Genomic DNA, 13,593 nt, shown 5'->3' on the forward strand with positions numbered 1-13,593 from the left:
CAACCAAACAAAGAATACCTACATTATAACCGTCATACTCGTAAATAGGTATCTACTGCTTATGGGGAATGATCTGTTCGGGTTACGAACACTGAAACAACAACCTTATTTGAAAAGAATAGATACTAACTGAGTTTCTTCACATCTCGAAATCATTCCGAATTGGCGGTAGATTTAACATGGCATAAAAGTCTGTAATAGACCTGCATGTATAAAGATATTTTGAATTTGAATTAAATAATGTTGGCAAAAAAATAATTATCAAAGTCTGTGAGCAATAAAATTAAACATTTCTGATTCTATAAAATATTTTGATTTTGTTTTCTGAGCCCCTACTATGCCTAAAGATTAACCCGATTCTGCGTAGGTAAACATATACACAAAAAAATAGGGACATGACAAATGCGTTCATGGAAGTCATCATGGAAATTTTAAAGCTGGTGGAAACTACGTAGGTACATGTCAACGCTTAAGTTTGCAAATTTGAATTAGGTAAGTATTAGATACACGAAATTCCTGTCTAAAAACAATCGATCAGACTATAAATATTTATACCTATGTGGAGCTTATGAAACCACGAAGTTGCTGATCATCTTTTTCAGTCCGTCATTACTATGCCATCTATCGTATGTACTTAAATTTCAAAAAGTTTATAACGTACCTTCAGGAGTTATTTTCAGAAATTTCACTGCTAACCAATATAGTCCTTAAGTTACTTTCTAGTTTCACTATTGCACGCTAGATGGCGCTGCTTTAAAACATAATTTTATAACTATTTCTCCATAGATGTCGCATATATGTCGCATGAAGCGATACATTAGCGTGGCATTAGTGAATTAGCCCATCGTGATAAAATCACTTGGTTTCCAGAAGAAATCGCTTTGGGCTCGACCTGACGTGGGACATTGCTAGCAATGAGATCCTAATCCCCATCACTAACAACTCCCTGCCCCATTTTCTTCAATTAACTCACTTCAGTTGTGTTATGAGTTGTTAAATATAAATATGTGTATAAGAACATTCCACTACACATTTATGTGTATTTACACTTAAAGTTGATTAATGATACTTAATTCAACGATTAATGAAAGTCAGTAGATATTATCATTTCTCCGTACTGCTTGCGACCACCGTTCGTACACTTTGTAACCAGTTAATCCTCCCTCACACCCTGTTCTGACACAAGCCACATGTGCCGGTGCCAAGTCCAAACCCGAGCCTGTACCTACCCCGTGTAATTGATACCATAATCGCCCCTTTGTTCAACACCGTGATTTGAGCTCTACGGTAAACGGTTCCATGCGTGGCGGCTAATCGATGTTTATTTAATCATGCAAACAATATACGTAAGATATTAAGAAAGTGCATACTGCGGTTAACATAATAATTAGAATGCACACATGTTTCAGAATTAATCTCTTTATAACGACTGAAAAACTCTTTACAGTCCCTCTAACAGAATAAAACCATTACATAAATTAATATACCTACATACAAATAATAAAATATAATTAGAACTAGACACAGATTCACAATCTTATTGCTTAATCGTTTCTTAATTTGATTTAATAAATTTGATAAATGTTTATGGTTTAGTTTAATTTTTGTAATCGAGGACAAAACTATAATAAAAACGCGTCTTGAGTAATACGTCTGATTGGGATTAATAAAAATTTGTGTTCTCAACACTAATAAATATAGATTTATTATTAATAAATATAAAAAAATGTAATACTGAAACTGAATCATAGCGTCTTGCATCAAGCAATATTTTTTTCTGCAGAAGATAATGTGATGATGGTCTATACTTTCTTCTTTATGTAATTAAAATGGCAAACGTATCTCGGCCCATCTGACAGTAAGTGGTACATGAACAGATAATAAATATCCATCTCGCCGTTTGTGGTACCACTCATGAACTAACCAACCACACCAGAGGACTAAGAATTTATGTCTAATATCATGTAATTGTACTGCCTTATCCCAATCTTCAACAGAAACACATATTACAAAGAAAGCTTCTTGGCGGCTGAAATAGGTGAGACCGAGATCTCCTTACAGACGACTTACTATAAGTCTATCTACGGTAATAATCCAACAATAATATTTATAGAGGTAATAGAAAGAGTTTTTGTACCATGACCTTTTCATGGGTACCTATATAGTTCTGCCCTTTTGCAACCATTCAGTTCGCTTTGCATACCTTATCTCATCTCAAATGTTGAATTTATCGTTAAAACTCCAATGAATGTGTTTTTGTCTTGTACATACGCGACACGATATTTTTGCAAAAATTCTCGAAACAGTAACGGTTTCGAGGATTTAATTTTGTTGTGGAACTGTATCTTTTTTGAATAATCGATAATTTTGTTAAACAATACCTACGTATACTTAAGTTATAGTTTTTCATTATCAATTATGTAATGATCAAACAAGTAACTTTATTCAAGAAGATATTTTCCTAATAACGTTTTATGCCTTATTTATTATACCTACAATGTGAACGTTTTAGTAGTTTTTATACGAAACACTCTCATATATGTAACCATTATAAAAACGAATACTCCTCAACCGCATAATTCGACACATTTTTCAATTTTTTTCACGCCGGCGCCAACTCGTCCCTAACGCCTTCTGGAAGCTATAATTCAAGTGCAAATTTTACGCAACACCCGTCACGTCACTGACCAATGTGACCTCTTTTTTGCCATTTGACCCACAGATTTTTTGTCTCTTCCACACGTACTATATATTAAAGTGTTTATTATTTTAGTTTCTATGTTTAAAAGTTGCTATTGTTCTAAATTTAAATTCTGCGTATTATTCTAGCTTAAAAACAGCCAGAGCTGTTTTTGAGCTAGAATAATACTACTTATTGAAATTGGCATTTTTCCTTCAGAAAATATATTCTAAATAAGAATAACTAGACGTTCACATTTCAATTTAAATTTTCCATATATATTATGGGATATTGGTTAAGATATGCAGCTACGCCGTCGGCTTATGTATGTATGCCCATGTATTGTAGCATACTTGCTACAATTACATGGACATACAAAATTGTACAAAACCTATTACTAAATAAGTAAATTCATAATATGCCCACAGGAGAACATCTACGCCGAAGTCTTAATAATACAGATTTTTGTATTTTTTATTTTATTGTATTTTTGTATTGTGTGGGAATTTTATCTGCGATGAGCAGAAAGTGTCAAAATCTGGCAGTGTACAAACCACGGTAATCAACAACAGCTACCTAACTTCAATTTAAAAAGAAAACCCAAAAAGAATTAATGAGGATTATTGTAAATGGACAACAATGGAATTGTGCACTTATCTGCGCTAACGATATACCGTACGGGGGCACGTTGAGTAAGCACGAACTCAGTTACTCCATCGCCATTAAATCTTCAGTAATTAACCACGATGACTCCAGGGGCGACGTTACATGGTATTTAATAACAAACACAATACTAGTTCCCATTACTAACCGTTACCTCACCTTCCTAGGATTAGAATATTATATAAGGAAGCATTATCCTTAAAAATTGGATTGTTCTGTATATTAGCACGCACAAAAAATGCTGTAAAATTTTAACACATACAGAAAGATTCGTGTAAGACCCGAATATTATTAAATTCAATAAAATTTTCAAAACATATTCTGTTTTGAAGTCTGTTGAAAAATCCCCCATTGTATTGTAACTGAGTTCGCTAAAAAACTGTAGATCTCCAAAACTTCTGAAGTAAACCCGTAACATGAAAGTTGCGTTATCAGCGGGTACACACTGACAACAGCTCAAATCCGTCGGCGCTTAGGGATCCGCAAAAAATATAAAAACCACCGGGGCCCGGCGCCGCGCCACTAATAAATTACATTGGCATTTTGTCAATACGACGCCCCCTCCCGCCCTCCTACGGCACCAGAACACCACACACCAGGAAAAAACATCTAAAGTGGTCTGTTTTTTCAGTAAATATGCGTTTGGTGTTTAGTTTTTTATTTATTAATTGACTTTTTGAAGATTAGGTAAGTTTATCTCACGGTATTAGTCTGTATCATTCTATGTGTTTGTGGCCCACTCATGTATGAACGAAATATCTCCTTTGGCAAGTATCCTGAGGAGATAAAAACCATTGCTCCAACGCATTGTGAGAATATCCTTAGATCTATGCAGGTCGCAGTACTGTAGGTCTCTTTGACACCAAGTAATAGACCAAATACCTTAATTATAATAATAAAAAATATCTCAAAAATATTACGAATATTTTTATAGTAATCAAAGGTTACTCTCTCTCGACGTTTCTACTAGGCTGCACTAGCCGTCAGCTCGTGACTAATTAATACTAATGAATAAAGAAATACTAATAATAGAGACCATTGGAGACTGTTGGAAGAGGTCTATATATACAGAATATAATGTAAATTAAAAAAATTATAGTATCATAATAAAGACTTTATTATTATTATATGTACGAATAAAGTAAACGACCGTGGTAGACTTTGTACAAAGTTAGCTGCGTGTTTATATCAGCCTCGTCGATTTTTTCCTAGTAGGTAACTTGTTATGTAAGTTGTATCTTGATTTGATGGATATGACTACGAAACTATAGAATGCTGACATTCTAGATTCATATGATGGCAACACATGAGGCTACCACTTTTTAAGTAGTATAGTTTCAATATTCAGCTCGATTGGGGCGAAGATCTTTTGATTTTCCGGAAATGCTGCTGAAATAGTCTAGTAGAAAGAATGAAATTATTTGATTTTGGTAAAAAAATCTTTATTTCTTTTTTTGGTTATGGAACCCCAAAAGTCTGATCAAATCTGACACATAGGTTATGGATTCATATATTCCTATCACATCAAAACTGAATAATAAACATTCTCTAATAGCAATATATAATTCGGTGTATCTATTAGTGCTGCGCGTGAGTAAGATCAGGCAATGATTTCTGTGCGGCATCATCGCACCGCCCCGCGCCCGGCAATTAATCGGAGCCAACAAAATGGGAACATTAAACTGTGCACATGTACTGAACACTGATAACGCTGAGAAACATTGCTATGTAAGTACACCGCCGGACAAAATAATTACGAACCTTTTTTTCTTCAAATTCTACCTAGATGCAATTCATTGATTTTATTTTATCTGAATCATATTTACTAGAATTTTCTTTCTCTTTATTGGAATTCTGGAAAGTTCTAAACATAATTGTTGCTAACGTACTAGCCATAAACTTTTTTAGTTCATATATTGTATTTTTTTTTACCGAAAGCCGTCTCAGGTGGTATGACCATGTAATGCCCAGTGGCAAGTGTTATATGGTCAAAAAAGACTTAAGACTCGAATGTAAAAGAGGTGGAGGACTTCCTCCAGCTACCTAGTGGACCAGCATGAGGAACTTATCGCTACGGAAAATTTGTTCGACCTGACAACCCACGACAGATTGTCCTGGCGCAACATAATTAGGAGAGACGACCCACACAAAGTGTGGTCGTCGTAAGTGCTAAGAAGAAGATATTGTAATTTATTTTATTAAGAATTTTATAATTTTACTTGTATACAGAATAGTCTAACAAAGAATTGACAGACAACAACAGTAAATGTTATAATTCATATGAGGATTGTTAGTTACTTTAAGTTTCTTAATAAATGCCGAACCTCTAAACCAATTTATTAATTACTTACACTCCATATTTTGTACAGACAACGTAGACAACATTTCTTACAATCCCAAATATAAGGACCAAACCAAACTAACAGAGATTACCTTATGTTACAATACAGACTATGAAATATATATAGGATAACTTCAACAATACCTACTTATTATAATTAGAATTACTGACAACGTGTGCAACAACAGTTGAACGTTATTGATGTGATGAAATTTTCAGTTCATATTTTAAAGGGCTCCTGGATAGTTTGAGATCACAATTGGACCGGTAGGTGACTCTGCTTTTCCAAGCAGGATGACTCCTTTCTACCGGGTCTTCTAGTGCCATGCTGACAATATATAGCTATACTTATTCTATTTCTTCAGATATAATGTTTTTTCTCTCCTTATTCATTTAGAAGCTTAGGATTACAATAATGCACATATTAGCTCCGTCTTGGCTTCTAAATTAATTACACACTTACATATTTTATATTTACATTACATCTGTGTACATACTGTCGGTGTTTTCTATTTATATTATGTATGTATTTACAAAAAAGTATATATTTAAGTATTTATATCAGTTATCTAGCACCCAAAACACAAGCTCTGCTTACCGTGAAGCTAGATGACGCTGTGTTAATTATACAAGGTTATTTATTTATCTAAACGTACGAACGGACCTGGACGGTTCCGTTTTACCATCCAATTTTTTCGTCAGTCTTTTTGTAATAGATAGGATTTTCAGATATTAGTGTACACTTTTTATGGCCGGTAATGTATAGTGACGTCGGAACAGGAGTCCAGCGTCCAAATAAAAGCTAACGAGCAGCGCGCACTGCACGGGGGCTTAGTAATGGAGTACACCCGCAAGACAGACTCGATCATGTATTCGGAAAATTAGTAAAGATATTCAGAAACCTCATAGGGAATAGCGGGTTACAAAATACAATTTGTTTATGTAACTGAAATTGAAAATAAGCTGACTTCTCAGTTGAAGGTAAGCGGTAACAGTAGCCTACACATGAACAGTACTACGGACATTACGTCATCATGTGACATTCGTGACACATATGTGTTGCCATTTCAGAGTACTAAGATGCTTCCTATATATCCTATAACTTCACAGCCGAACCGAAGCTGAACCCTACAACTGAACATCACTATACAGCTTATAGAATATCACTATACAGTTAGTCAGTTATATGCTTTCTTGGTAACATTTTTTTAAATTGTAATTATTATAACATCAACAGTTAAATTTCAGGCAACCTTGATTCTCTGAGTTGGCTATACATAAAATTATTTACACGAACAACGTGATATCCTTGATGCTAACCGTAGGGTTAAATACATGTCGCATGTATTTCGATTCTTTGTAATAAGTAGTTTATTTTAGTACTAAATAAATAAAAAACTAAAAATAATGCAACATGGGGATATACCGTTATTACTGAAATGTTACAGACAGACATGTTACAATATCAGTAATAACTGTATATCGGCGAAGGTGTTCATTTTTTCTATTGGATTGATCTTATTTACAATCTCATTTAAATAAATAAAATCAAATACACAAATAAATAATCATGTGGTGGTTGTGGTGTGTTCGCGCAATCTATTGACGACGGGGCGCAAATAAAATTAATGGCATTATGTTGACTACAAACTGTGTCACTCCACACAATTAAAATATACGCAACGTCACATCATTACATAGTATACAACAAAGTCGTTGTCGCTGTCTGCCCGTCCCTATGTACGCTTAAATCTTTAAAACTACGCGACGGATTTTGAAACTGGTTTTTTTAATAGATAGAGTGATTCAAGAGGAAGGATTATATATATAACACATGTACATCTGTGCGAAGCCGGGGCTAGTAGCTAGTTTTGTAATAAATTATAAAATAATAAATAAATCCCAGAAGAAAGGAAGGGTTGGTGTAAATAAAATATAATAGTTATTTAAATATGTAAATAATATAAAACTATAAATAGTCGATTCTCTGTCGATAACCGCTTACGGGTGTGCGGTCGGATGGCGTGGCATCGGGCTATCGGGCCAGATCACCTTCCACACAGCGATAACCTTAAAAGCACCACCAATATTAATACATCAAACACCCACGTGCGCGCATACATCACCGGCCACCAGCTACCGACCACTGCGTACAAACACCAGAGAATTACATACACAGAGTGAAAGCTTTTTGGTTTGTACTCATTCTGAAAAAACATGATCGTAGCTGGCAGCTTGTCCACCATTCTTTTTTTAAATATTTGTATTATTTAGGTACCTCTTTTTTATATGTGATTATTCACTTCTTTGAGAACCCTCTTGGGAATTCTAATACACAATGATTACCGTTTTTTATTAAATAATTGTAGTGATCCTGATCCAGTCACAATGATTATTGCTTAGAGACATAATAAGTATTTGTAGAAAAAAATTAGGTATTGGAATGTACAGCGTCGATACTTAATGTTTAGTACCTCTACTTACGGGCCTGTCGTCAAGATTTGGCAAGACCGATAAGAAATAATCGAAATTAATCCGATCGGTGGCGGAAAGTACATCCCCTACAACGTTGGATTCAATTAACATATTCAGGCAGCTATACGTGGGTATCTCAAGTGTTGCGGTCACTATGACATAAACAATTGACTCTATCTCTGAGTATCCCATCCAGAATATTAATCGCGACGTGATTTTTTATATAACAGCAAAGAAGCTGGCGATTCGCCTGGTGGAAAGTGGAAAACATCTCCTATATACTGCACTTAAATGGAAACAAGTATAGGCTGACGTTTATTCATGCCTTTACATCGAATTGCCATTATTTTTATTAGCATAAGGATAAATGAGCTTGCGTCTCACCTAATGGTAAAAGATTACCGCCGCCCATGAGCACCCAGAACACCATAGGAATCGCAAGTACGTTGCTGGCCCTTTAAAATAGAATAAGTTCTTTTCTTGAAGGTTAAAATATCGTACCGGTTCGGAAATGCCATTGCTAATAGGTGATTCATTTTCATATTTTCTCTTGTAAACGGAATATAAAACAGCTGCTATCTGGCAGAACTCAATCATAATAATAATGCTTTATTTGTATATGTTTACATATTATAAAACGAAATCGCTGCCTCTATGTTTTCGGTTACACATTTTTAAATTACTCAGTTTTCAGTAATAGATATAGGGATTCAACAGGAAGGTTTATATGTACAATACATGCATATTTATTATAGAACAAACCAAGAAATACAAAGATTTGTAATGCATCCGTGTGAAGCCGGGACGTGTCGTTAGTAGTACAAAATGTAGAGGAAAAGGAGCAAAATATATCAATTAAACTTGACACTAGCTAACTAAATGGTAGTAAGTTGAGTAACCCATTGTGAAGACTCTGATAACCTAATTAGGTATTACATCGGTAACAGTCCTTTCTAAAATTGTTTAATGTAAATTAACTTTGTTACCAGTCAATAACAATATAGAAAATGACAATATAGTTGGCTAAACTTAATTGTGTTAATGCAGTGCCATTCGTGCTCCACCAGAATATACTGTCAGTCATATTTATCAGGTAGTAACCATGATGGTTTTCACGGGAACAGCGTGAAGACTGACCTGATACTGCACATTACTAGTGGATACGAACCCCATTACTAATAATCCCCTCCCCTTTATGTTTGTGCGACAACCTCGATGGTATAGCGGTTTAGCACATCGCCTTACTTCTGATGGTCGTAGGTTCAATTCCTCGCACAGTACAAACATTTGTATTCATAAATATGATTGTTTGTGTCGGTCTGGATGTTTTCTATTTATATGTATGTATTTACAAAAAATGTATATTTGCATTCATATCAGTTATCTAGTGCTCATAATACAAGCTCCTGCTGTGTGAATAGTCCTAAGATATTATTAATAAAAAATGCCTTTAAAATATAAATTTTACAGATAATTTTATGGTTGTTAAAAACGAAAAAAAGCATATAAATTGGGCACGCTTAGCTCATAAAAGAACATAAAAGCTTTTAACCACAGGTGGTTGGTCGGTTCCCATAGTTCAGTTCGGAGCCCATATATGCCGTGTACCATATATGAGACACGTGTTACATGGATCAATATCTTATCTGACTGGCGCCGGCGCCTGTAAGGGACGTCTAGGGGATGATGTTCCATACAACATAGACTGGCGTTTAAGTTGGTTGCGTTTCTTTATAATCTGCAAATGAAATAAAAATGAAAATAGATGTCAAAGTCTAATATATACTAGGTTTGTTACCGGTGTGATGTTTACACACCAGGTCACATGTTGAGCGGGGCGCGTTTATTCAAAGGAACTCTATCTTGACCGTTTTGCAGGAGTATCTTTACAAAGAGGGCAAATCTGATTTCAATGACCGTTGCGCGCTTCACGCACCGCTCCATAAAGAAAATTAACTTTATCCTAATTAAATTTAAGTATTTTAAAGTATTTTATTTTTGCTTACTGGGAGTGCCAAATAAGTTGACGATTCTCTCTTGTATATTGAAATCAAAAGTCGAAATGGAATAAGTATTAATTTCTGCATTATTCGAAATTTAACAAAGTGAAAACAAAATTTTACAGTTATTTAAATTTATTACTCAACTCATTAAAGTATCAGAATAAAGCGGTTTAAACGCCAAATCAGTACCGCCGGGCTGTTTCACAATCTCACTTGCCGCGCGGTATGGTAGCAATTTCAGATAATACTTGTCTTTACAAATTGAACAAAAAACATGCAACACGCAGTATAAAGAGTACCCAATATGTTAAGTGCATAATAAAGCACTATTAGTTAATTTATATTAAACATTTGATTGTTTAGGAGCAGATTTTTAAGATATAGGTACTTATCTAAGGCATATTTGTGCAAATCAAATGTTTTTTGATGTCGTAAGAATATTCTCTTTGTCGCAAGATTATTCTTATTACGACATCAAAAACATTTGATTGGCCATACTTATAATATAAGAAGAAATTAGTATTCGACTATCACAGGAGTGCATACAAAAATACACTCTAATTTACAATGTAGATAGGTACGCATTTTTGAACTGGTTTGAAGTACGAATCAATATATTTATAAATATAATTAAGTTGGCCCCTTTTTCAACCGGGCCTAATGATGTGTGCATTATTACATATTTTTAGATAAAAAGGACTTTTAATTATCTTATTCCAGGTAAGCCAATGAATATAATATAATTATACGCAATTACAATGTCGAATTTAATCGGAAAGTCTGTGTTTTAAATTTTTAATATTTAATTTATATTTAAGAAATTTGTAGATTTTAAACAAGTTTTCATATATTAAGTAGGCATTAACGTAAGTAAATTTTTTAATAAGTAACAATCAAAGAAAAATATGATTATTTAAGTAATACTAATTTCATAGCCCATTAAATACAATATAAATTCCTATTGTAGGAATGTCAATTGTTTCGTTTACTACGGCGCGGCTTAGGCAATTACCAACCACTCAGTCTCCCTCTCGCTACTCTGGGTTGACAGTCGTGAAGACATTATAATTATAATCAAAACCTATTTATTTATTTTGGAAGTTTAATTAAAAACGTGGAGGTACTGATGGTTGAGATGGTGAGACTTATTTGGATAGAGTCTTAGTAACCTAAAAAGTAAATAATACACCTTTTATGAATTTCTTTATATTTATTTACAAAACAATAATAAAAATTTAAAATACTTTGGCCATTTATAAGTATCTGAGAGAGTTAGCATTGCACAAGCATGCTTGAATTACAAATATTATCTATATATCTAGTAAATAGTAACAAAATAACACTATAATACTCTTTGGTAATCAGTCTGACAGTGAAAAAAGTTAAACTAAATATTATCAACAAACGTAATTTACAGGAAAATATTTCTTATTTTCTTCGCTATAGATATCTTTTACAGTACCATCGATGTTAGAGGCGTAAACATTTTTATTTTGTACGTATTGTGTACCGGATGTGTTTACATTTTCATCAATAATTAATTTAGTGCAATACCTCTCCTCAATATTTTCATCATAATTCAAACTGTCGTCAAAATATATGGTAGAAGACATTTCAACATTGCTATTAAAGTTCTTCTCTAAATTAATTTCGGGGTCATAAGTATCGTAATTAGCTACAGATGGATTTACTTCATCATCTACATGCTTATAAAGTTTTCGGCCACTATTTTTGCTTGGTTTCGCATCTGTCGACGTCGAAACTTCAGGAGATTTAATTCTTTTGCTCTTGTATCTTCTATTCTGGAACCAAATCTTCACTTGTGTGGGTGAAAGATTCAGTGCTTTAGCCAGCTGTTCTCTTTCCGGTGCGGTCAAATACCGTTGAGCTCGGAACCTTATTTCCAAGGCGTGGACTTGACCTTGTGAAAACAGAATTCGAGGTTTTCGTTTTGCATTTTTATCTTTTCTTTCCATCTTGCTGTTCACAGCGGCCTCTGTTGACAAAAACATGAACGAATGTTAAGTAGGTATTTTCTAAGTATAACATACAAGTATTTGCTATAAAAAAGTATGGAAGTATCAACACAAGCTCTGCTTAACTCGGGACTAGATGGGATTGTGTAACTTCTCGAGTGTAATTATTATTATTATTATTTTTAATGTAATTATCTTTATTAAAAGTAAAAAAATATTCGAAGAAATATTGTGAATAAAACTGTGAGGCAATTTATATTGACAGTAGTAGGTAAGCCTAAAATAATTTTGATAAGTATAGTTTTTATGAAAATAACATTAAATTGGAATAAAATTGAATTTGTGTATAATAGTTTAAATTCTATTTTAAACATAAACAAAAGTTATGAAAATATACATACTAATATGCTTTCGAGGCGACGAAGGTGACTTGTTGAAAGATTCCGAACTGGAATATGTCACGCTCTCCATTTCCTGTATACTTCGATCATCATAACTTCTTTTCGCAGCTAAAATTGGTGTGACCGGCATAGAGACTGCTTCTCTCTCCATTTCTAATTTGGGTGCCGGTTCTGGAAGTGAATGATGGGTAGGAACTACTAATTCTGGCACTTCATAATTCTGATGGTACAAGTTATGACAATATGGATTGTAGCCATAATAATCATCTATTTTAGGATCATGGTACATCTCTTGGTTCCAATAATGTTCCATATTTGTATGAACAGGCACATTTGGGTACATTTGATTAAAATAATCCGGCGGACAATATGTTTGGTTTTGATGATATACAGGGTCGTATTCATAGTTTTTCCTCTCTCTGTCGCTTTTCCATGACTCGTTTCGTTCGTAAGTATAATTTGGTGGTTGGTTAATATTCAAAATGTCTTTAACAGAGAATGGGGTGTTCAAATTCTGCTGATTTAACGCTGAACTTTCTTCTAATTTTATTCTATAGTTCGTCTTTTGATCATAACAAGCATTTGACACATCACTTTTATGTTTATCGTAGAACTCATTAGTATAGTCATAATATCCGTTTTTGCATTCATTATAATCGTGTTTCAAGTTGTTATTATTATAAGAGGTGGATACTTCGTTGTGTTGTTCGAAATTATCCATTTCACTGACACTTTTCACTTAAGATCATTAGTTATTTTGATTAATTGTTTCAAAGTGAATTAATGAACTTGCTGTTTAGGAGAGAGGCGATGGAAGACTGATGGTGTATAGATTGGGCCCTGAAACCAATCGACGGTGACTGGTGTGTTATGGGCGTGGTTATGGGGATAGTGCCGTCTCTTTCTTTTATAAGTAATAAAGTATGTTATTGTCTCTGTCGGCGATTAGGGCTGTTTACTATGGAACGTAAATAAACCGTATGATTTCATGTGGGCGCTAAGAGTGATGTGCCCTTTGATTTTATTAATGACTCAGTAATTTGATTATTTAGAA

At 33.9% G+C, this 13,593-nt stretch overlaps 1 protein-coding gene across 1 annotated transcript; it reads right to left on the reverse strand.

The window, feature by feature from the left end:
* Window positions 1–11,416: 11,416 nt before the first annotated feature.
* On the reverse strand, window positions 11,417–13,341 carry LOC131843238 (homeobox protein MOX-2-like). The gene is made up of 2 exons (XM_059191847.1): window positions 12,540–13,341; window positions 11,417–12,158 (listed from the first exon to the last, which is right to left on the reverse strand). Exons 1-2 carry the CDS (start codon window positions 13,258–13,260, stop codon window positions 11,560–11,562), a joined length of 1,320 nt encoding a protein of 439 aa, XP_059047830.1. The 5' UTR covers window positions 13,261–13,341; the 3' UTR covers window positions 11,417–11,559.
* Between the last annotated feature and the right edge of the window lie 252 nt (window positions 13,342–13,593).

The sequence above is a fragment of the Achroia grisella genome, unplaced genomic scaffold (assembly GCF_030625045.1).
Source record: "Achroia grisella isolate CSIRO2021 unplaced genomic scaffold, CSIRO_AGI_Agris_v1 utg2906, whole genome shotgun sequence".
In the NCBI taxonomy this organism is placed as follows: domain Eukaryota; kingdom Metazoa; phylum Arthropoda; class Insecta; order Lepidoptera; family Pyralidae; genus Achroia; species Achroia grisella.